General features: G+C 25.8%; 2 protein-coding genes across 9 annotated transcripts in view; both read right to left on the bottom strand.

Annotated features, from left to right (window-relative positions):
• The window catches only part of LOC126896111 (uncharacterized), a 20,964-nt gene extending 13,549 nt beyond the window's left edge, over nucleotides 1-7,415 (bottom strand). The window contains exons 1-3 of one of the 4 annotated variants that reach the window (XM_050668590.1): nucleotides 7,161-7,415; nucleotides 3,498-3,563; nucleotides 2,388-2,707 (exon numbers count right to left, since the gene is read on the bottom strand). In XM_050668590.1, coding sequence (XP_050524547.1) covers nucleotides 2,388-2,707; nucleotides 3,498-3,563; nucleotides 7,161-7,197 — 423 coding nt within the window. In that variant the 5' untranslated portion in view covers nucleotides 7,198-7,415. The remainder of the gene's footprint in view (nucleotides 1-2,387; nucleotides 2,708-3,497; nucleotides 3,564-7,160) is intronic. The other 3 variants (XM_050668596.1, XM_050668593.1, XM_050668595.1) reach the window with 3 other exon arrangements.
• The window catches only part of LOC126896099 (ATP-binding cassette sub-family D member), a 41,412-nt gene that overhangs the window by 2,965 nt on the left and 14,138 nt on the right, over nucleotides 1-24,309 (bottom strand). Inside the window, exons 3-12 of one of the 5 annotated variants that reach the window (XR_007701771.1) lie at nucleotides 19,933-20,171; nucleotides 13,736-13,908; nucleotides 13,181-13,355; nucleotides 11,936-12,051; nucleotides 11,497-11,662; nucleotides 11,133-11,376; nucleotides 10,845-11,075; nucleotides 10,652-10,777; nucleotides 10,171-10,240; nucleotides 9,935-10,090 (exon numbers count right to left, since the gene is read on the bottom strand). Coding sequence is in view for 4 of the 5 variants with exons in the window: in XM_050668563.1 (XP_050524520.1) it covers nucleotides 10,028-10,090; nucleotides 10,171-10,240; nucleotides 10,652-10,777; nucleotides 10,845-11,075; nucleotides 11,133-11,376; nucleotides 11,497-11,662; nucleotides 11,936-12,051; nucleotides 13,181-13,355; nucleotides 13,736-13,908; nucleotides 19,933-20,171 (1,603 nt within the window). In the remaining variant the exon portion in view is untranslated. Of the gene's footprint in view, nucleotides 1-9,308; nucleotides 10,091-10,170; nucleotides 10,241-10,651; nucleotides 10,778-10,844; nucleotides 11,076-11,132; nucleotides 11,377-11,496; nucleotides 11,663-11,935; nucleotides 12,052-13,180; nucleotides 13,356-13,735; nucleotides 13,909-19,932; nucleotides 20,172-24,309 lie in introns of those variants that run through there. The other 4 variants (XM_050668563.1, XM_050668567.1, XM_050668566.1 and 1 more) reach the window with 4 other exon arrangements.

Raw genomic sequence — 24,309 nt, 5'->3', positions numbered from 1 at the left:
GTCTCATAACAATTAAACAAATAAAATTGTTGTTTCTAATAAATATATTTTATATATCATAAATTGATTAGAGATTCTTAGATACGTTTTATCATAACAAATTATTAGATATTTTAGAAAACTAATAGTAATTATATAGGTTAGAAAAATATAATTAAATCGACTAATGTTAAAAATATATTTTAGTTATGGCGATCCTACTACATCAATAAAAATAAATTAAAATAACGATAAAAATAGAATAACACTGAAATACATTTACAGCTGTATCCTTGAAGTTGCTATCTTATTTAAGTCAGTATCCTTAAAGATAAAATGGCAATTTAAGCTAGTTCAATTTTTAATGTTATTTTTCTCCACTTAAAAGAAATAAAAAATTTAAATACATTTAACTTTATATTCTATATTAATTAAATTGATATAATATTTAAGAAAATTAATGTACTTCCCATGTAAGGTATTTTAAAATAAAATAGAATACATAACCGAGAATTTTAACACAAAACTAGCATATTTTTGAATACGGTAAACATTTTCAACATGAAGACAAGTCCAGAGCTCAAATTTTTTTTAAATTAAAGTATATTATATTGGCTTTCACTTACGATATATAATATATATCACTTTTATAACATAAAAGTGTCAGTATTTCCAGAATAATTTCAAAAATTAAATTGAAAAAGTCCTAGTTATATACGAATGTTTATAGTTTTGATCCCCTTTGTATGAAGAAAAATGGATCAATTTAAAAAAAAAGTATGTTTAATGAAAAGAGTATAAAAAAAGTATTTATAAAAAAAAAAAAATAACAGTACAAGGGGGTCGCGGAACAGTGGTGACGTGATGTAGCATAGTTGGATCAAGTATGATTTCTGACAGTGATTAAATCACTAGCAAAAAAAAAAAAAAACGCTTCAATGAAAATTTTTAGATAGTGTTTAATTTTAAAAAACTGGATTATTCTAAAAGTTACATGATCTGCTAGTTCCTGATTAAGATTAAATTGTCGAATGAAAAAGGAATTATTAAAAAATATTATTTCTCATAAAAAAATTGTGTTGATCCATATACTTTTCAAAAAGTTATAGCATTATAAAGTTAAAAATTAAAAAAATAAAATCGAGAATTTTCACACGAAAATAGCATTCGGTAGCCATTTTCACCGTGAAGACAAAATAAAGTCCGAAATTTTTTTTTTCCATAATAAAGTATACTACATGAGCTTTAATTTAAGATATATATAAAAGTGTCAAACCTTTCGGAACATTTTCGAAAGTTAAGTTGAAAAAGTTGTCATTTTGAATCTCCCTCGTGGACAGGTTAAGTGTCAGATTTACAAAAAAAATATACCAAATGATAAGTAAAGACATCAACCATCTATATAAAAAAAAATTATATTGATATGTTCATTTTTGAAAAAGTTAGAGCATTATTAAGTTAAAAATATAAAAAAAAATTATTTTACAAAAATCGTAATTTTTTATTAACTTTGATGTCAACTTTCACCACGAAGACAAGTCCAGAGGTCAAATTTTTTTTTTTCAAATTAAAGTACATTACATTAGCTTTAATTTAAGATATATATAAAAGTGTCAGACCTTCCGGAACATTTTCAAAAGTTAAGTTGAAAAAGTTAATTTTTTGTGAAAAAGTTGTCATTTTAAATCCCCCCCTGTGGGCAGGTTAAGTGTCAGATTTACAAAAAAAATATACCAAATGATAGGTAAAGACATCATGCATCTATATAAAAAAAAATTATATTAAAATATTTATTTTTGAAAAAGTTACGGCAGTTTTTAGTAAAAAAAATTGAAAAAAATTCGAAAATTAGCGATTTTTAAATTTGTAATTTTTTTGGAGGTTTCCCCCATTTACGGGGAACGAGGGCATTTTTTTCAATTTTTGAGGGTAATGTCTTCGACTAGATACAATTTGTGATCTTTTGACGTATCGTTGAAAGAAATCCGTTCAGTGAGAGCTGAGAAAAAGTGGTAACAGAAAAAAAAAAAAAAAAAAACACATCATAGTAAAACCAATACCTTCTCAGCTTCGCATCGAAGCTAAAAGTTGAAAAAAAGTCAAAAATTACTCATTGAAATTGTAATTTTTTGTGGGATTTCGCCCATATACAGGGAACGAGGTAAATTTTTTCAATTTTTGAGGGTAATGTCTTAGATTAGATACGATTTGTGATCTTTTAACATATGTTGACCAATACGGTCTAGTAAGAACTGATAATAGTTTTAAAAAACACAAAAAATAAAACAAATCACAGTAAAAGTTATACCTTCTTAGCTTTGCATTAAATTAAAATTAAAGGGCTTATTTTAAAATTAATTTAAATACTCATGAATTTTACAAAACGACTAAAAATGACAAAAGTATACCATTTCGTCCATTATGTTTCTGTTTTCTTTTGGAGGTTTAGGTTTGTCTAACAATTGATCATCAGCAGAAGGTAGTGGATCAGTTGGCTGATTATTTTGCGGGTTAGAGTTATTGGAATTTGATTCAGAATTTGGTGTAGGATTGTTCCTCATTTCCATATCCTGGCTATCATTAGGATTGAGGTCTCTGCGATTACGCACATGCGATATTTGATCTTGTCCAAAAGCTGATCTACTATTATATGGACTGCGACTTGCTGGTATTGGACTGCGACCAGTGTTTTGTGTAGTCGGATAGCCTCCGTAATGTTTTGGTTGTTCTAAGTACATATTATAAATTAATTAGTTCATTAGATATCTCACCATTTTATAAGTATATTTATAATATTTTTAATCAATTTTTTTTAATAAAACATGATAATATGTTCAAGGTGATTTTTAATCTTCTTGGTGCCTATAATTTAATACGTTAGTTTTAACATATTTTTCTTCGTTTCATCCTACACATAATTTTCAAACAATATCCCCACTTTTTGATGACTATAAGAAATCAAATGTGATGGTAAAATTGGGATAAAAGATTTTTTTATCCCCTAGATTTTTTATCTAAACATGATTTTATTATGTAATATATTAATTTTTATATAAACATTCTGAATTATTAATGTAAAAACATTTTATAAACTTTATCATCTTTATGTCATTACATAATAATTTAAATAAATTAGATAAATTAACATTATAGCATTAATTTATTTAATGAATGTTTAGTATATCATATTATACATATATAATGCTAACCTATACTTAAAATAATGACATTGATTTGTATTCAAAATATGATAACCAATTGAGTGTTCGGTAAAAAAATTAAGTAGCTTAATGTGTTATTTTCACCCACTAAAAATCCTAACTTAAATACATTTGTTTAACGTTAGATATTATTATAGCAAAAAAAATTACATAATTCAAAATTATATAATATACATAAATATTTTTCTTTGTAGTATTGCCTTTGAGTAATTAAATCAGCAAAAGCTTTAAAATTTGTAATAGATATTAGTTGATTAATAACTGATGAAAAAATAACAGAAACACGAAATTACTCACTCAAAGGCAGGACTACAACTTGACGGTAGCAACATGGCGATTGCAAAGGGTGAATTTCGGCTTTGCCTGTGTACAACCAATTTAAAATAAATGTCATATTTTATTTACTAATTACTAAATAAAATGCATTATGAAATATAATGATAAGCATTTAGGTTTTTCATTTGCGTTATTTATTATATAAACATAAAACGAATTACTAAAACTCATAATGCATTTACTAATAAATATAAGTACGTACATGACGGTTTTAGGCCTTATCGCCTCTTTACAAGAATTATTATGGTGCCCCATACAAATTATAAATTGCTACTTTTTTTTATTTAGCGTTCAAAAATAATGTTTTGAAGTCATAAAAATATCATTTTGTGACGAATTGCATTTTCTTTGCAAACATCGATAACAATTAATGCCAAAACCGTCTAAGAAAACACTTAATATTTTCTTGTTATCCATTGCATAGATGAAAGTTTTTAAGAAATGACGTTAAACCTAAATATTACAAAGTATAGTTAAAATTTACTTCTTGAATTTTGGTTTATTTTACTACATAAAAAGAAATTATTGATACTAAGTAAAAAAAAATAATTTATTTTTTACTTATTAGAGGTAATAAATACTGGTTTGCCAACAATTACTAATTGCAGTTAAAAAATTGTAATCATATATACAGCTCAACAAAAATAGTTAACCCAATAATTAAAAAATATAAATTATAATGAAGATTAAGAAGCTTCTAGTATTGTATCGTGGCCTTATACTCTGACAGCCTAATGCACAAGTCTTATTTTATTATGTTTTTAACATAATAATTCATAAAAAAAATAACTAAAACTCTTTAAGTCATAGCTTTAATAATAATTCTTTTCAGGTAAACATTTTTGAACTCAGTTCAAAATTGTTTAAATGTCAATCATAACATTGTATAACAAATAATTGTAAGATCGAGTAAAAAAAAACAACCCAGCGCAATGGAGATGCGTCACAGTGGGGACGTGGTAATGTTGGGTCAAGTATAAAGATATCTGACAGTGATTAAAATCACTAGCATAAAAAACGCTTCTATGCAAATCTGTAGATAGTGTTTAATTTTAAAAAATTGGTGGATTATTACAAAAGCTACATGATCTCCTATTTCCTTATTTATATTCTGATTACAAGTTTTATAATTTATAAGTGTAATATATCAATATATATATATATTTATAATATTTAAAGAGAAAGGGTCCGATTAAAAAAAAAGTATGTTGCGTAAAATAAGAATATAAATAGTAGTTATCATAAAAAAATTGTAATGATCCATACATTTTTCAAAAAGTTATAGTATCTTAAAGTTAAAAATATAAAAAAAGATACCCATTTTCACCATGTAAATCAAATAAAGTCCGAATTTTTTTTTTTTTTTCATAATAGAGTAAATTACCTTAGCTATAATTTAAGATATATAGAAAATTGTCAGTATTTCTGGAACACTTAATAGAATTAAGTTGAAAAAGTTAATTTTTTGTGAATAAATTGTTATTTTATATCCCTCCTTGGGGGCAGGTAAAGGGTCAAATTTATAAAAAAAATATACCAAATGATAAGTAAAATATTATACATCTATAAAAAAATTTATATTAATTTGGTAATTTCTGATTAAGTTATGGCAGTTCTAAATAAAAAAATTAAAAAATTAGTGATTTTTAAATTTGTAATTTTTTTACAGATTTCCCCCATTTACGGGGAACGAGTGTAACTTTTTCAATATTTAAGGGTAATTTCTTCGACTAGATACGATTTGTGATCTTTTGACGTATCGTTGAAAGAAATCGGTTCGGCGAGAGCTGAGAAAAAGTGATAACAGACACAAAAAAAAAACATCATAGTAAAATTAATACCTTCTCAGCTTCACATCGAAGCTAAAAACAAAGAAAATTAAATGTCGTTGCATTTTGTTTTTGTTCTTAACTATCGTGAAGCGGTATTTATAGATCATGTTATTTTTTTTTACACTAAAAATATAATAACAGTACTGACATATATTTCATTACGTTAAAATATCTTAATTTATTCAAAAAAATCCGAATAAAAATAATAATAATATTGGAAATTAGGTTATGATTACATAATATAATATTTATTGTCTTAAATGTAAAAAGTTAAAACTTATTTTAGTTGCATAAAAGCAACATTTTTGGAAATGTATGCGCGTTGAAAAACGTATAATAAATAAGTATAATATATTGTTTATGTTAGTATAATAGTTATTAGAGATTTGGTAACAATATTATTGTAAAATGTTGAAAATTTTCCTTTTAAAGAATTGTTCCTAATAAATATTCAGCTCAGGTTTTTTACTCAGGACTAGTATGTTAAGAATAAATGTAATGGTACGATTTACTATAGTAAAAAACATCACTTTCATATTATTGAAGTTATGCCAAGTTCTTGTTTAAAATTAAGTTATACGTAACACTATTAAATGTGTTTAAAAGAAATTAAATGAATCATACTTTTGGCTTTTCAAAAACATTTTTAACGTTTATTTTTTTATTTTTAATTAAAACAATTAAAACTTAAAAGAATAAAGATGAAATTTGTAATTCGTCATGGAGGGATAATTATTTTGGTCATGGGTGGGAATGACTCCCATATCTCTCCATAATTACACCAGTGAAAATGTGCCTCAACTAGTAAATGAGCTCAGCGATATAATCAACAATTAGCATTAATAAACTACAAAGATCACGAAATAATTTTTAGGTCAGCCGGTTTGATTTATTCTATTTCAAAAATATATGTCCTTGGGATTGTACACCCTTATTTAAAAAACCAGGTGAACATTTTGTGTTGAGGACTAGCATTCATTGTACAGAGAAGTAGAATTCGAACATTAGGCGCCACTAAAAAACACGTTGAGGTTACCCGGAGCTCATAAATACTGTCATGGCAAGCAGCTGACGCATTAACCATTTGGTCATAGTTCAAATAACGTGTAAATAGTAGCCATTTTATGAAAATAAACAACAGACTAGATAACAATATAATTGGAGCTTTATATTGTGTTTATTAATAATTTATTTATAAACATAATTGATAAATAAATTCTAATATATTATATTGGAAAATATCTTAATTAAGAACTTTTATTTATGAGATGAATAATTTTATTTTATTTCTATAGACCCGAGCAACTTTAAGTATAATATAGTTTTAAATATTTTATGTTTCTTTCAGATAACATTAAGTTATGGACTTACACGGAAATGTATAGGATCTGAATATAATCGTACAGTTCACCATTTGTAAGGTATATTTCTACGACGTTTAGGATTTTGAGATCTAAATTCTTACTGTGCCTTTATTTATTACATGAGTTCGGTTATACTTTTGATGATCGGTCGTGTCAATTTAAATACTTTACCATGGGAAAACGACTTTATATTAAAAAATTACACTCCAAATAGTAACATAATATTAATATAAATAAGACTTGACAGATAAAGTCATTTCAAATTAAACATAATTTATAAATTATACAAATTTCGTACAACTGAGATGACTAATAAAAGAAATTACGAAAATCTATTACAAAATTTTTTTACTATTTGGTTCGTTTTTAGTTATTTTGTAATTTAAATTATAAGAATAAAATATTTTATACAAATAATTGATTCCTACCTGCGGTAAGACGATTTCCTTGTGTATTGTAACTCATTATCGTTTATTATTTAAAAATTTATAATTGTGTTTGTATTAATAACTTAAATAAATTTTTTATTTTAAATGTTTAAATTTTGTCAACATAAAGCAACGTAGAAGTAACAACTTAGTGTTAGATGACCAGCAATGGACTGATCGTCCTTACTTAGTCATTACATTACACTCAGTATGGAATTACCGTGTTCAACAACCGACTTATTCAGCAGTAGTTGGTTTCGCATGTCTGGCGCTTAGCTATGAGCACAGCTAAATATTTTAAAGAGAGGGGAGCAGTATAAAAGATCAGATCTGATGAAGGGCATGTGGTTCTCAATATGAATAAACAAATACAGTGTGGGCAATGAACGAGTTATTTTGTTTCTACACAAGAATACATGTTACTGATATATACAACCAGTAGCGTGTTCAAAAGTTTTAAATAGGGAGGGGGAATTTGATCAAAATATGCTATTTCCATGAACACCTTTTTTTAAGTTATTAGATTTTTTTCTCGTGCTTACGTAGTAATTATTTGGGTTTCTTGCCTTAGTAAACACTACCCTAGATATATTTAAAAGAATGCTAAAACCATATAAATGTAAATTTACAAATATCAATTCTTTGTTAAAACAATGCATTTTAAATTCAAATCAATAAAAAAAAATTAATGGAAAATTTATCAAGCCTATAAATGTAGTTTATTTATCAAATTATCAATTATTTGTTTCATATCGGAAGTAAACCACTTAGGAAAATATTTAAAAATATCAACTTCATTATGAGAATTTATTTTATTTCATTTTTTTAAAATTGTTATTATCATTATTATTTGGAAGTTAATTTAGTACAGTTCATTTAAATGACATAGTATTTTAGCTTTGATGTGAAATTGACAAGGTATTGAGTTTACTATAATATGTTTTTTTTATGTCTGTCGCCACTTTTTCTCAGCTCTCACCAGACAGATTTCTTTCACTCATACGTCAATAGATCACAAATCGTATTTAGTTAAAGAAATTGCTCTTAAAAATTGAAAAAAAAATTGCTCGTTCACTGTAAATGAAGGGAATCTCCAAAAAAATAACAATTTTTTAAATCGGTAAATTTTTACATTTTTTTTTCTTTAAAACTGCCTTTAAATGTTTTCACACTAAATATGACATGGGTAAGAATTTTTCCATGAAAATTATTAACATTCCTATGACCGGCTTTAATTCAAATAATAACACGAACAATACCTATTATTTAATAAGTAGTTTTATCTCTTTAGAGATAAAATTACTTATTCTAACTAAATTATAATATATTTATTACGAGTCAAGATTGATATTATACTAAGTATAAGATCCTTTAAATTTATAAACTTGGTATTAATACGATGATAAGAAATTTGATAAAGCAATAATCAAATAATTTGTGAAATAGTACACTGAATTGACTAACTTAAAATATTTTCTTATTCTCATACTTAATAGAATTAAAACTTATAACCTAAATCTAAATCTGTACACCAATCAAATACTTTCTTTTGTATTTAAATAGAATTTCATTACTGCAGATGCTTTTGGACTAATTTATTTATTCTGTGGTAGTAATTGTATTATTATTTAATTTAAAATTAAAAAATAATTAATATTTTTAATAAAATATAAAAGTATAAATTATTCAGATATAATATAGATCTAAAGCATAACTGTTATTAAAAAAATATATATATATTAACTAGATCATAAATTATTTAAGTTGTCAGTGAATGCTGGGCTACTCTGCATACTTAAAAAAATTTCAAGTTAAAATTTATACAGTCAATTCATCAGCATTCAATTATTCAACAAATTATGAATAAAATAATAAGAACAATATTGAACGAATTTGTATGATTCGTATGAAAAAAACTAATAAGTATATTTAAACGAATAAATAAAGCGAATGGACGAATTTATAATTATTTTAGTTGTTTACAATGTATTTCATCTGAAATATAACATTGATTCTAAATCTAATAGACTATAAACTTAAGCCTTCTGTAACAAAATAACAATAATAAATGGAAATTAACAAGTATGAAATAATTTTTTCAGAGGAAAACAATTTTGAATGATTATTGTCAAAATGTCATACATTGAATATAGTACAAAAAAATATTTTTTATTGTTAATCAGAGCTAAAATTAGGTATATAAAATAATGATAAATAGAGTGTTCAGTAAGTAAGGAATCAGGTCAGTTGTTACAAATAATAAGAACAATAAAAATCTGTTTCCTTACTTACTGAACACGCTCTATATTTTTACAATGAATTTACGCCGAGAAAATGTTGATAAAGAGAAAAACATCTACTTGATAAGTAACATTAACTCTTTTAAATAAAATTCACTATATTCAACAGTTTGCATTTTAAAATTTGATCACAACTAAGCGAGGTTATTTTGATAAAATTAAATTATTCAAATTTATTTTTAATTTTGTGGAGAAATTTAATCTGTTTAAGTAAAATGTCATAAGCTTTTATTCATTTTTTTCTTTAAAAATATATTAACAAGGTGTTGTGAAGTTTTTTTTTTATAATACATATACCACAATATATTTATAAATACATAAGAATCAATAATTCAATAAAAAGAATATTGAATGTAAAATAAAAACATTATATCTATCTATACAATTTTTAAAACTAATTATTTCATATCTTCACTCTAAACATAAAAATGGAAGACATGAAATATTCACATATATCACTTTATAGCCTTTTTTTTTAGCCTATAATAACATATAATTTTAAATAAATAATCACATTTTTATAAATAATTAATTTAAGATAGGCAAGATATGTTTTTGATTTTCCCATTAAACACCATTCACCATTTTATCATTTTTTGGTTCAATTGAGAGTACTCCAGTATTTTTTTCCTAAAAATGAATAATTATTATTAACTAATTGTAAGTTTTCAATACAATTACTCAAATATCATAAAAATAAAAATTTCTACCATATCACCAAGGCACGTCAATTTCCATCCACCTTCGCCGTCAAAGTGTAATATATGAGAGTGGAATTTCCTAGAAATATCACAATATTAAATTAAAATACCACATTATTTTTCAACATTTTTTTTTGATATATGAGGAAATCATTTTTAGATCAAAGCTGATTTATTAAAAAATGTTTTTCATTATTATTCCAAAAATTATGTAGCTTATTATAAATCACATATTTAAATAATAACTTATCATTTGAAATTCATAAAATTTATCTAAAAAAAATTTAAATAATATAAATGAAAAATGTGATTTTAAAATCAGTCAATGTTAAAAAAAAATATTCATATTTTTCTTTTGATGATTTTTATACAATATTTATTTCATCGAATTTGCTATCAGCAATTACATCAATAAATATCGGTAAACTTTGAAATAGATATTTGTTAAAAATACAAAGATAATTTTTAGAAATATGCCTTTTTTATTTACCATAATGAAGGTCTATGTGTAATAGTAAGTAAAGTGATTCCAGAATCCTTAGCTGATTGGTACATGTCACTTTCAACATCTATACTGACAGCACTAGTACATTCATCTAGTAAGGCGAAAGAAGGTCTAAAAATAGAATGACACAATAAGTATGGAGGATATCTAAAATTTTAAGTAATTCAATAATTATTACTTATGATAAAATATTCTAGCAAACGCCATTCTTTGTTTTTCTCCTCCTGATAAAACGTCCTTCCAATCAGCCATTGCATCCCAACCGCCTTCTCTTTGGATTAAATGGTAAAGATGTACTCGAGTTAAACAAGCTTCTAAGTCTTGTTCAGTGATCCCTTTCGCTAGCATATCTTGTAGTGTGTCTGGATAAATCACTTGTTCTTTTAATGTACCCATTGTCATGTAAGGTCTAAAATATAATTAAATATTAAATATTAAAATATATTATCGATAACATGTTTTATACCTTTGTGGAATATAGAACATGCATAAGTTTGGAGGTCTAATAAGTGTGCCAGCATATACAGGCCACAGACCACTCAGTACCCTAAATAACGATGATTTCCCACATCCATTAGGGCCAGTAATTAAAAGATGTTCACCAGGTTTTACAGTAAGTGTTAAACTAGGAACAACTACGTCACCATTTGGAGTTACTATTGGTACATCATACAATGATATACTTCCATCGGGACTATTTTTTATTACACCTAATAAACAAATTTAAGAATAATTTATCATTTTTTTCTACATTTTTATTTAAAATGTTAGATATACACTATTCAAACGATATGTATTTTTAATTAAAAAGTTTTATTTTGATTAGTTACCACTTATAACAATTTGTCCATCTTTGTTGTAATGTAATTTTGATAACATTTTCGGAACTTTGGAGTTAGAAAGACCATTTTTGCGATATTTACACTTGCTCATATCACTAAATACATCCAACATAGCTCCTACCCTGTATGTATATCCAGCTAATTCAACAACTTCCTATAATATAAAATTACATGAGTGTTTATTATTTATGCCAATCAGTTCACTGTTAGAAATGATCCAAAAATCATACGTCAGTATGGTATTTTTAATACACATAAGTAGTATAATTTGAACATAAGGTATGGAAAATTCGGACACGAATATAAAAATTTTTTAAAACCATATATCCAAATTTCTCCTTGCATTGTATGCATTAATAACTTCCAACACACGTATGTGAATATTTTGACATTTTTTCAAAAGTTTAAATATAAGCAATACAATTACTTTATATGAAGTCATTAATCTCTCAATAGCATCCGCTCCTGAAGCTAATAAATTTCTAGACGTGGTGAGATACTGAGTCCTCTCACTCACTCCACCATCCAGAGAATTATTGAGTTCTAAAAATATTATAACGTTTATTTTTAAGTAAAATGATAATTTTGCAATGTGTTGAATAACAATAATATGTATAATAACAGGTGAAAAATAATATAATAAGCTTAAAAATACCAATTTTGAGTAACTAATACCACCAAAAAAAAAAAAAATTAATAATAAGTAATATATATCAGCGGAGTTTATATAAAAAGCAATCGAATCCATAACACTTTTACAACAACATACCGAGTTAAACAAGAACATTATTAAATAAATGACATTTTTTTTTTTCATTCAACTCTCAATTAATTGAAGTCTTGAAATATACATTAAAATTTATAAAAGTATTTTATATAATTTGGAATACAGTTTTTACTAATTGATTCACACATTTTAACAGTTTAATAATAATTAAAAACCTACTTAGACTCGTTTTTTAAAGAACACAAAATCTATTTCAACATGAAAAATCTAAAAATTTACTAATAAAAACGTAATTCAAATCAATGGTCTGTAATAGTACGATTTTATTATAATAAAAAAAAAAATTATTTCAACTAGATTATCATAAGAATTACAAACAAAAAACGTAAAAACTATTAATTGTTCAGAGAATTCGATAAATTCTAATAGAATTTCACAAGGCCTTCAGTCACATGGGTAGCTTAATTTTAAACTATTATTAGACATTTAATCGAAACGACTTATTTTACAACAGACCAAAAATCTGCTTTTGCTTGACCCATACTATTTGATTAGGCGACATCTGAAGCCAATAGGTTTCACGTTAAGTCCAAATAGTAGGTCAGAANAAAAAAAAATTATTTCAACTAGATTATCATAAGAATTACAAACAAAAAAACGTAAAAACTATTAATTGTTCAGAGAATTCGATAAATTCTAATAGAATTTCACAAGGCCTTCAGTCATATGGGTAGCTTAATTTTAAACTATTATTAGACATTTAATCGAAACTACTTATTTTACAACAGACCAAAAATTTGCTTTTGCTTGACCCATACTATTTGATTAGGCGACATCTGAAGCCAATAGGTTTCACGTTAAGTCCAAATAGTAGGTCAGAAATTCATACACTTTTGTTCGAAATAAATTTAACAGTAAATTATAAATACTACACATTAGCAGTACCTGCTACTCTTGAACTAGTTATTATGGGAAGAGAGACGACCACCATTCCGGTTCCGCTCCAAACGTATTTCATTAGGAACTGTTCAAGAACCACGTACCACAATCTTTGGGTAAACACAGAATTCATATGTTGCACCAGAGATTTGTATGCATTTTGCAAGTGGTTCTTTTCTACCTATAAAAACAACAACCATTATGCAAATTATGTAAAGCAAGATTATCATGATCCGATTTTACTAATCAAATATCAATTATATAGCAGTTAAACTGTTATTTTTACAGAGTATAATATGTATAACGTCCAATCGTGTCGCGTGTTACGTTAAGGTCCTTTGGACAAGTCGAGAGACCTTGACCCAATTGAAAACAACTTAAAATTAGTCGTTTGAATTATGCATACGATCTGATGTGTTTTTCTAGTGTGCATCATGGGTCGTCAACCCATGATATAATGTCATATACCAGGGCTAGCAACTGGACACTATTATTTAATACCGGTACGCATGTGCAAACAATGCACAGTACTCAACACATTAGGTTAACCGCATGTATTACCTTGTGCCCGCCGTAGAACGCGATCTCCTCAGCATTTGTAATAACCCTGGAGTGGATATGCCGTAAATATGCTTTTCTATCGGCCTCTATAGCAACCAAAGAACCGAATTTCGGTGATAGCATCCGCAATATTTGTCCGGTAATGCTAATGACTACTATAGCCAACAACGGCCCTGAAAAAAATAATTAAACTGTTAATAGTTATATTGATTGATAGTTATTTTAAGAACATCCAGTCAGAAGAATATTATATCGTGTTTTTTTTTTTTTCATAATTGAACTAGTCATTTTCCGACTGTAACTGTTAATTATCGACCTAGAAAATACAGATCATTTAGACTTGTAAACGTTTAATAAACTTTAATTTGCAACACCGTTTTAAAAATAGATGTAGATAATTCATTCGCGCATTTTATTATTTACTGTATTTTCTTTGTGTTGAAACAATACTTTGTAATATATTTTACACTGTAAATGTTGTAACATGGACTGCAGCGATGCTACTAAAACTTGTCGATACACGTGAGCAAACTTTCTCTTTCTAGAAATAATTTCTTTAACAGTTTTATAACTTTGTGGTACAAACGAATGTAACAAAAAACATATATATATATATTATCAGATACACAGAACACTTGAAAATGAAAGTTTTGCTAATAAAAAAAAAAAACATTTATTACTATTTGATAAAACTCATTTACGACGAGTACGTTAATACGTTATTGGATTGTACAATTTGATGTACAAAATTAAGTAAAAATATAGTTCTGTGGAGTATATAGAATTATAAAAGTGTAAATATCAAACATCAGTTGTTTGAAATTTTATTTTTTATTCATATCTCTAGTAAAACCTATCCAATGTAAACTGACATTATTGAAATGTACTGAGAAAATTTTAATTAATAAAAATCATAAATATTAAGAACCTAAAAGTTTATTCCAATAATAAGAATAAGTGTTATGTTTTCAGAAGATGGTAAAACTCTATATGAAACTCTAATATACAAATATAACAAACTGCACTGATAGTCTTAAGGAGACAAAGAGATTATTAACCTTCAGACGGTCACGTGGAGTAAATAATTACCCCAACAATTTAAACATGTGAAAAATAACTCTGACGTTTATTTTCATCATAATATGATGACGTGAATGCGCATAAAATACATTATCGAATAGAAGTATTAAATAATTAAAATTTGCATAATTTATGAGGAAGAAAAATCATATATTTTATTTAAAATGTAATTTAAGGAATTAACTAATCTGGATAACATTACACTGTATGTAAAATTTTAAATAAATACCTCATTCGACAACACTTACGTCAAAGATATAAAATAAAAATTGAAAATTTAATGAAGAATTCTTTTTTAACTTCATTGCAGTTTTGAATTTTTAAAATGACGTAAAACATTATAAATGCTGACTATCAAACATGATTTGTGTTACATATGTATTATTCGTTATAAAAATGTTTAAAAATAGATAAAAAAATGCATAAGCAAATGGACATAATTTCAAATTATGCTCATATGTACGCATATTATTAACTAAACATGGCATTTAATGGATATTATTATGTCACAAGTACTTTTTAGCGTTTGAGTAAATATTGTATTTAATATTTATATTAATTAATAATTTTAATAAAATATTTATAAATTTACATGGTACAGCTATTGATATTTCAGTGCCAAGAACACTTAGGCGCATTTAAATTTTTACACCAAAAGTACTATAGATTAAAATACTATAAAATTTGTAAATTTTTTCGATTAACTTCTTCTTTGTAATTTTTTTATATTCTTAACATTTGCACACCAGAAAGGTCATGTTTTTATGCAAAATATTTCAGAACTCATCTGAATAACATTGGAACTTTTTACTACTCACTTCTAACTCAATGACAATATCATTGGTTTTGTCAATCGTAAATGTCGAAAGCGAAACATATCGGCCATTTCGATGACTTTGAATTAACAACAAGGATTTTTCAAGGATTTCGTATAAATGCTATTAAAATTTGGGGACAGATATCTTAATCATTACAGATCATTGAATGATTTGTGCATTTGCGATAGTTATTGTTTACTTAGTTATAATCAGGGCTCGGGACTTGGTGTTTGTAAAATTTGTGTTGGTCATATCTAGTACAATAACAAATATTTGTTTTTTGGTTTTTTTAACATTAAAAAAATTATGTTAATTTGGAATTATTGGTAGCGTGGGTGGTATCAGTCTACCTTTAATAAAAATATGCTCTCATGATACTATTTTACAAAGTATGTTGTTTTGAAGTGGTCTAAAAAAAATGTTTTAATTGTTTTAAGTCCCGAGTCCTGGTTATGATAGTAATGCGTAACACATCATAATTTTTTCATATTTTTTAAAGCTACTGACTATATAAAATTGTTATACGTTGTTGACGTGCCATTACCCATCTCATAAAATAACGGTACTGAATTTACTCTATTTTAATAAAAGAATTAAATTCCTGTTAAGCAGTGGGTCAAGGAAAATAAGAAATAGACAGGTATTCCAGGTTTTTAGGTAAACAAGATTAATAATAAAACATACACATCCAAGTAAAACTTATTATTTAGCAAAAAGTATTTTATCTCGCATTAAAAAAATTTTTTTTACATTTTTTGAATTTTTAAGGTCAATTTAATGTTTGAAAAAATACACTTTGTTTAAATTAAACACGACGAGATAAAAATTTAAATTACTGTTTTTAACTCGATGAAAAGTCTGAAATTCATAGAAAGATTTCGTTTTAAATTCAAATGTTTCAATTAAAAATAAAAATCAACACATAATCAAATGGTTAATTTAATTAGTTATATATTGCTCAATTTATGTAAAAAGAATAAAATTATAAATAAATTTGAGAAAATTATTTAAAATTATAAGCATGTAATATTTTTTTAAATTTAATCAATTACAATATTGTATTTAAAATAATTCCGCATATGAGACTATAAAATTCCATATCGAGTTGGTATCAATTACATAATATTAAGAAATTTTACTTCCTGACAACTGTATACTATAGTTGATAATAGTCTAACCTGTTTTTACTTTTAAAAATATATGATAGAGTTCAAATAAAGTCCGGTACATTTATCACTGTAAATAACTTTTTAATTTTTAAAGAAAAATAAGAATATTTCTATCGTGCATCTATGTTGCTGAAAATTCAAGTTTTGAACACGTCTGATTCTCTCTGTATTATTATTTTTTTACTAACCAATAAAACTGTAACAGAATCATCAACATATACTTCCAGTTAAATATATGCAATTTTATTCGTAATAAATTTTCACGTTGATAAAACTACTTCCGTCTAAATTCTATCGACAACCGGCTTAAAATGAAAGTAAATATTTTTGGAGCGTTATTACGTTTAATGTTTGATCTAAGAAAAAAACTACAATTTTTTTTAATGTTCACTTTTAGCATTGTACTCTATAGGAGTATCAAACAGTTTATTTTGGTATAAGTATATTGATTGCATAACAATATTAACATAAACAGATAGTCATAAAAAATTGATATTATGAGACCTTTCATGTGTGTGGTAAAATTATATATCATAAAATTGTTTAACATATTTTGTGTCAGACTAGAATATCATATATATTAATAGATGTCTAATCTTAGTAATATAATACACTAATTCCATAAACATCATATTAAAACTTAAATATAAATTCGAATACTTGCGAATTTAATTCCTTTTTCAAGTGTAAAATTAAAATTGATGTTTGTTTTTTTTTGTAATTACTGTGAAATAAGTAATTAATTAATTCCTCAATCACATGAGTAATAGTTATTAGTATAATAACTATCAGCCATAATTATTGAGTAATAATTATTTTAAATTGTATTTCAAATACAAATGAAATTAATGATATTTATCTCGGAAAAGAAACGATAAGAACTATTAATGAAAAAGTTAATATTTAACTATTAAGAATAAAACCAAAAAATACTTCAAAATTAAATAAAATAATTTATTAAACTAAACATTAAAATTATAGTCAATTTATCATGATATACATTTAAAGGTTTTATTTTCAAAATTAATTTTTTGAAAACATAAATCTTCAGTAAAGGACGAATAACTTTTTGAAGGTTATTCAATGTTTTGACCACTTACGTTTAAGTACATACAATTTATCGAGTCATTGCCTAAATGGAATTACAGGTTATACTAAATAATATTTTTAAGTTCCTTCAAAACAAACGTGAAATACATCAAATCACACATATTATATTAGTTAATTAACCATATAACGTATATACTAATCTTACCAGCAACAAATGAAGATAAACACAATTTATTTAACGTTGACAGAAAAGGTCATTTATACTATTAGTGAGTTCAAAATAGAGTAATAATATTACTACTATAGTATTAAAATTTATAATAATTAATAAAAAAAATAAATGGTTTTAAGAAGAAATTTGTTTCTATGATGACATTGAAAAAAAAGAGAGGGTATCATTTAGTAAACTTGACAATAGTTTTACTTCTCACCTAGAATAGAAATAATTACTTATTTTCAAAAACAGGTTACTTTTATTCAATCATTATTGAATTAATTTACCTCAAATACAGTTAAAACGGAATTCAACTTTATGATACTCGTAGAGAACATTGATTGTAAACAAATATTCTAATTTGCTACCAAGTGATATTTTAGCGATTATTTAAAGAAAACAGTCTAAAAGAAACAATTGAGGCATTGACACGGAAAAAGTACCAAATCAAAAGAACTAAAAAATTATATAGGAGAAAAAAAAATAAAAAAAAAAATTTTTTTTTTTTTACTTAATATCAACTTTACCATGTCGCAATTATTAATTGAACATTTTGCATGTATAATTTTTAATATTTTAGATTATTTTTTTTTAAAAATATAAAATTTAATTTAAAAATAATATTGACTGTTGATAACATTATGATTATTTGACCGAAGGACGCAAAGGCAATAAAGGGAAAAATATCAATTATTTACGGTTTTCAAATGTACATTTTTTTAAGGAATGTAGGAAATGCAGTACTTGACTCTAACAATCTTCATGAAGGTTTAATGTGACAATCTTATAATCTATCCTTAAATAATTATATAATTTTACCCTTACGTAGTCTTTTTAATTTTGTTTATTATTATTTTTATTTTACAATTATATATGATCGTAAGTTTTCTAGTAAAACGATGTTTAAAATATTTATCATTTAATTTAAGCCAAAATCAATTTAGTGTTTTTCTTCTTAACTTCCATATCTACTCATGTGATATATTAGATCTTATCAATATAAGAGTTACGCGATCAGAACGATTAATTTTTAAAGAGAAACGAATTCTGACTTATAAAACTATCATGTCTGTAAATGACATATTTCTATGAGTTATCATTTTTAATGAAACAAACAAATCTTCAAACATTGAGGATACATTTGATTTATTCACTACTGACACTGAACTGGAAAATATCAATAAAGATATAATATGGAAATAAGTTGCAAGTATATGGAACACGACATTTTAAAAACATATATTATTGTCTCAAAAATAAATAAAAGTTGATTAATAGTTAAAATCAATTAAAAAAAAATTGTATGGGTTTCATAAGTAAAATAAAAATGTTAATAAGTATAAAGTAAGAATAGATTTGATAAAAAAAAATAATATTTTATAATAATTAATAGAGAAACCTTCGAGAGATACAACACATGTATTACACGATTTTTTGTGATCCAGTATATATCTCCCAGAGACAATTTTGGAGGTTAAATTATTACAATAAAGATATGGTAGTAGTTGTCCAATCATCTGGTATTTAATAAACAGCTGAATTCAAATAATCTTATGGATCATCTAACACTGCTGTGTGACATTCTATTTGTATAGTAAAAATATATGAATATAAATTGAATATTATTGTTGGAAGCTTAAAACTGTTGGCCAAATTACGTAAGAACTAAATAATAAACAACTTGTGGTCGTCTAATATTTTAGTAACTTAAATCACTTATTGAAAATAAGGGCTCATTTTAAGTAAATTAATTATATTCTAGTATAACAATACACCAATGTTATTGGTATGGTCAGTGAAATGAATTGATTCATCTGAATCTCAACTATGAAAAACAATCGAACACTGGATGGCATCTTAACTTACCAGGTATGACAGCAGCACCCATTTTTCTATTACTTCTAGCCATCGTAAGACCTATCAGAGCACAGTCAAATAAAGGTTTGGTCAGGTGCGAGTAAAGATGAGCAACAGACGAAGTGAATGCAGTGATGTCATCTGTAAGACGGTGGTCGGCGTTTTCAATGCGACCATCCATATTGCTAACCCTGTAGTAAGTCTGATCCTTAAAGTAAAGTCCATAAGCATGATCCACCAATCGTGATCTATAAACAAACAAAAAGAATTATAAGTTATTTTTATAGCAATTAACAATCAAAATGTATATAATAATTAAAACTTTGATATGACAACTCTCATAGTTTTATAAGAGCAAGAGATAAAATAGACATTGGTTAAGATTCAACTTGTGAGTATATTTGAACTCAAAAATTATTTTAAAATGAATTTATGTGTCACAATATTAAGATATTCGTAATTCATAATTATTAAGACAATTACCGAGGCATTTAATTATGGTATGAAATAAAATAAATTGTTTTAAAAACATTTTTAATCCATTGTCACGCTAAATATACCAATTAGCACAACAAATTAATTAAATAATGTACTACGTCATGAAATTGCAATTATTGGCTAATGCTTATTTAAAAAAATATCTCAACATAAAAATTATTTTATAATCGTCCACTATTCATTTTTATATCTGCCACACAAAGTTAATCAATTTTTAAAAGTTTACATTATTTTTTAAGTTTTTTACAACACTTATAAAAATTAAGACAATGAATTTGATTTTTACACAATAGAAAAAAATGTACATGTTATGGAAGTTTATATAATAAAATTTCGTAAGAAAGTACTTTTTCGAAAATTATATTTAATGCACATATCACATATTTAAGTACGTAAGATAACTTAAAATGAATTTTATTCTAATTAAGATAAAATAAACATTTTATCTGAAGATTTCTAATAATGTTGTGTTAATAATGTTGTTTTGACAAATTTCATCAAAAAGGCACCATCAACGTCACTTTTTTTGTCCAACGATTAAAAAATAAATCTAAATGTTATTCAAATTAAGGTGCATTTTAAATTGCTCTTCTCATAGCCTTATAGACAACCTAGGCCATGTATTGTTACGTTATTTTCAAGGTCTTACTACTTAACTTAGTAATTACTAGTAAAAAATATGAATCTGATATGAATTTTACAAAAATAATATTCTAAAATCCAACCATACCAATATCTCAACTATTTTCATGTTTTACATTTTTTTTTTTTTTAATATTATCATAAATAATATTATAATAAATTACATCAATAAGATAACATCATGGAATGATACACAAGAATGAATATATTTTTATGTACAAATTGGGACACATTTCGTAAATAACTACTTACTGAGGTTAAAAGGTTATTCACACGCCGCAGGCTACTAGATTGGTGTTACTTTTTACGAAATAACCTCAGCTATTACTAGTTAAAAGTTGGCCAACGGTTAAAATACGAATAGACTACTACCCGATTGATTAAATAATGTTTTGTTTACCCTTCTATTATCGTACACATCAAGGTGATAGTATTAATAACAATTTCGTTAATTTTGTATACCACCTGCGAACCCGTCGAGTGCAAATACGGGATTAACCGACACATGTAGATAAAAGATAATTATGACTCTGCAGAAATAATTATTATTTTTATTTAACAGCGCAGCAATGTCTATCAATTATTGATAGACGTTGCTACATGCGTTCACCAATTAATGATTAGATCAATAGAAAGTCCAAACGCCGCGGCCGCGACTACAGACTTTTAGACGCTTTGAACTTAATAATTGCGTAACAATGTATAAGAAAAAAAATCCATACTCGCCTGTTAAAATTATAATTATACGAAATTATATTTTTAGTACTCAAGTATAAATATTTATTTAAGAAAATAAACAATTTCGCTCGGGTCACGATTATATTATCTACACAGTTGCCGAAATGCGAGTTATCGATTTTCAGTGAGGCCTGTCATTTAATACTCGACAGAAGGCGGAAGTTACTGATGGACGTCATAAAATGCAAAACTACCACAACAATAGGCTACGAATATTGACTATATTACGATTTCAGATTAAGGACGTCTTAAGTTTTCATTATCATTGTCACTGACGTCAAAGAGGTGAATAGCAGACGTTTAATTTTAGGAGACATGAACGCCTTGGCAACGTGTTCGGCATTCATTATATTGCGTTATAATCCAAACCATGTTAGGAGTCTCTGCCCCACGAAGACACGAGGAAATACCACATTAATTATATAGTTTCTAATTCTTGTTTTGACTACAAAAGATGGTTCCATATCATGTTCTGGTCAGTTAGACATAACTCCAACACTATTATCAATATTTTGACCGAGTTACGCAATATCAAAATGAAAATTTTACAATTGGTTCGCGATTTTGAAATTTACCAAAAAAGTTGACAAAGCATGTTTTATAGTTTAAATTAAAATGATATTTAAATATGTACACGACACGGCAAAGAGTATATATGAATTGCTAAACATTATATCATCTGTTATGACAACTCAAGGATTCCAAAAGACAAGATTACACGATTAACATTTGTACTTTAATGATGTCCTAATTTAAAAACTAGATAAATAACGTAAAATAATTTTCTAAACCGTCATGTACGCGTTCACGTGGTTTTTTACTAGTGATAATTGACCCACATGAAGAATTTTTGTACAATTCCATTATGCACATCGCGTACGTTACAACCACACTCATTAGAGTTTGGGCAAACGGATGTCTGACATTAGAACCATGTTAAAAAAACCAGTTAACTCTAGTTACTGATGACGTTAGCAAATAAAGTATCAAGGTATAGTCGGTTGTTAATTTTTGGACTCTTTGTTTAACACCAGGTTTTTAACGTGATAAGTAATTGCTGGCGTATGTAATAATAAGACGTCTACGTCACGTACTAATAATATTTTAAAATATGAAACACGTGGGTTTTGTTGTAACAATACATATCACTCAATCACAAAAAAAATTATTGTTACTATGGTCAAGTAAGGTTCTGAGGATAGGAAATTAAATCGATAAATGAAAAATAATAATATATAAAGTTTCAAAGTATTTTGTTTATAATAGAATATTACTTAAATAATATCTAATGTTAGATTAATTACGAGTATATGAGTGTATGTTAATTGTAAACACTATTACTATAAAACAGAACAAAATTGCTGAAGTATGTATTACAATATTTCAAACATGATGAAAACAATATTAATTTTTAATCGCAAACACGTCTATTAATATTTCTATTGCAGATATCTTTAATTTTGAAATCTTTAACAATCAGGAATTATTATTTTATGCGCAATATTTTTGCAATAGATCAAATAATACACTAAATAGACAATTGAATTTTGCGTTTCATCCGCAATAAGGTCAGATATTAGATAATAGTGTTCACTATGTTATTTCATATTCAACATTAAGTGTAGTTATAATGATGTATCTTTAATTTAAGTCCTATAGTTATATTGTTACACAACTTCCGCAGTGTACTTCGTCTATATTACACGATTGCTACATTACAGCAAAAATGACTGTATAATAATATTAAATCATCTGAAATATTTTTAGATTGCGCATCTAGAAAAATAATAGATGCGGCGTATAAAAAAAAAAAAATCTATGACTAGCTAATAAAACGATGTTAGACTAGCAATTGTAAGTTTTACACGAGACTATAACTTTGAACTACTTATTTCCGCCATAAATAAAGAGAAATATCTATACAAACTTCTCAAGGTCATAAATAAAAAAACGAACTTTTCGTCTATAACAGTTTAATTAATGACGATACTCACAAATATTATGCTTTTGGAATGGATGGGATTGCTATCGCGAGATGTTTGAACGATCCATGAAGGCTGTAACGATTACAACAATGATTTTAGAACGTTGATGGTTTGAAGACATTTTACAAAGCTTAATTCGTCGACCCATGTTTATTGCGCTCATAAAAAGTATCTGCATAGTTGTGAGCAATTGTTTGGCCAGAATCAATAAAACTACTTCTATTGTTATGAACGTTTACACGTTAGTTTAATATAACAACTCGATATTAATTTAGACCCAAACAGAGTTGTATTAAATAGTTATACATTTCATATTAATAACTAATAGCTTCGTATTAAAAATTATCAATTATGTAAAGGACAGATATAGTAGGGCGTACGCCCAAGGCCCTATTGTTTTGTGGTTTTAAAGCTTAAGCATTATGAACAATAAAAATTTTATTTAGTCAATAGTTAATTAAGTTTATATCCCGCGTTCATAATTTGCCCAGGGCTCAACAAATTATAGAATCGGTACTAACTG

The sequence above is a fragment of the Daktulosphaira vitifoliae genome, unplaced genomic scaffold (genome assembly GCF_025091365.1).
Source record: "Daktulosphaira vitifoliae isolate Bord-2020 unplaced genomic scaffold, ASM2509136v1 Scaffold_1, whole genome shotgun sequence".
Classification (NCBI taxonomy): Eukaryota; Metazoa; Arthropoda; class Insecta; order Hemiptera; family Phylloxeridae; genus Daktulosphaira; species Daktulosphaira vitifoliae.
Note: the sequence above shows the minus strand (reverse complement) of the source record. Positions and strands in the feature narration are given on the sequence as shown.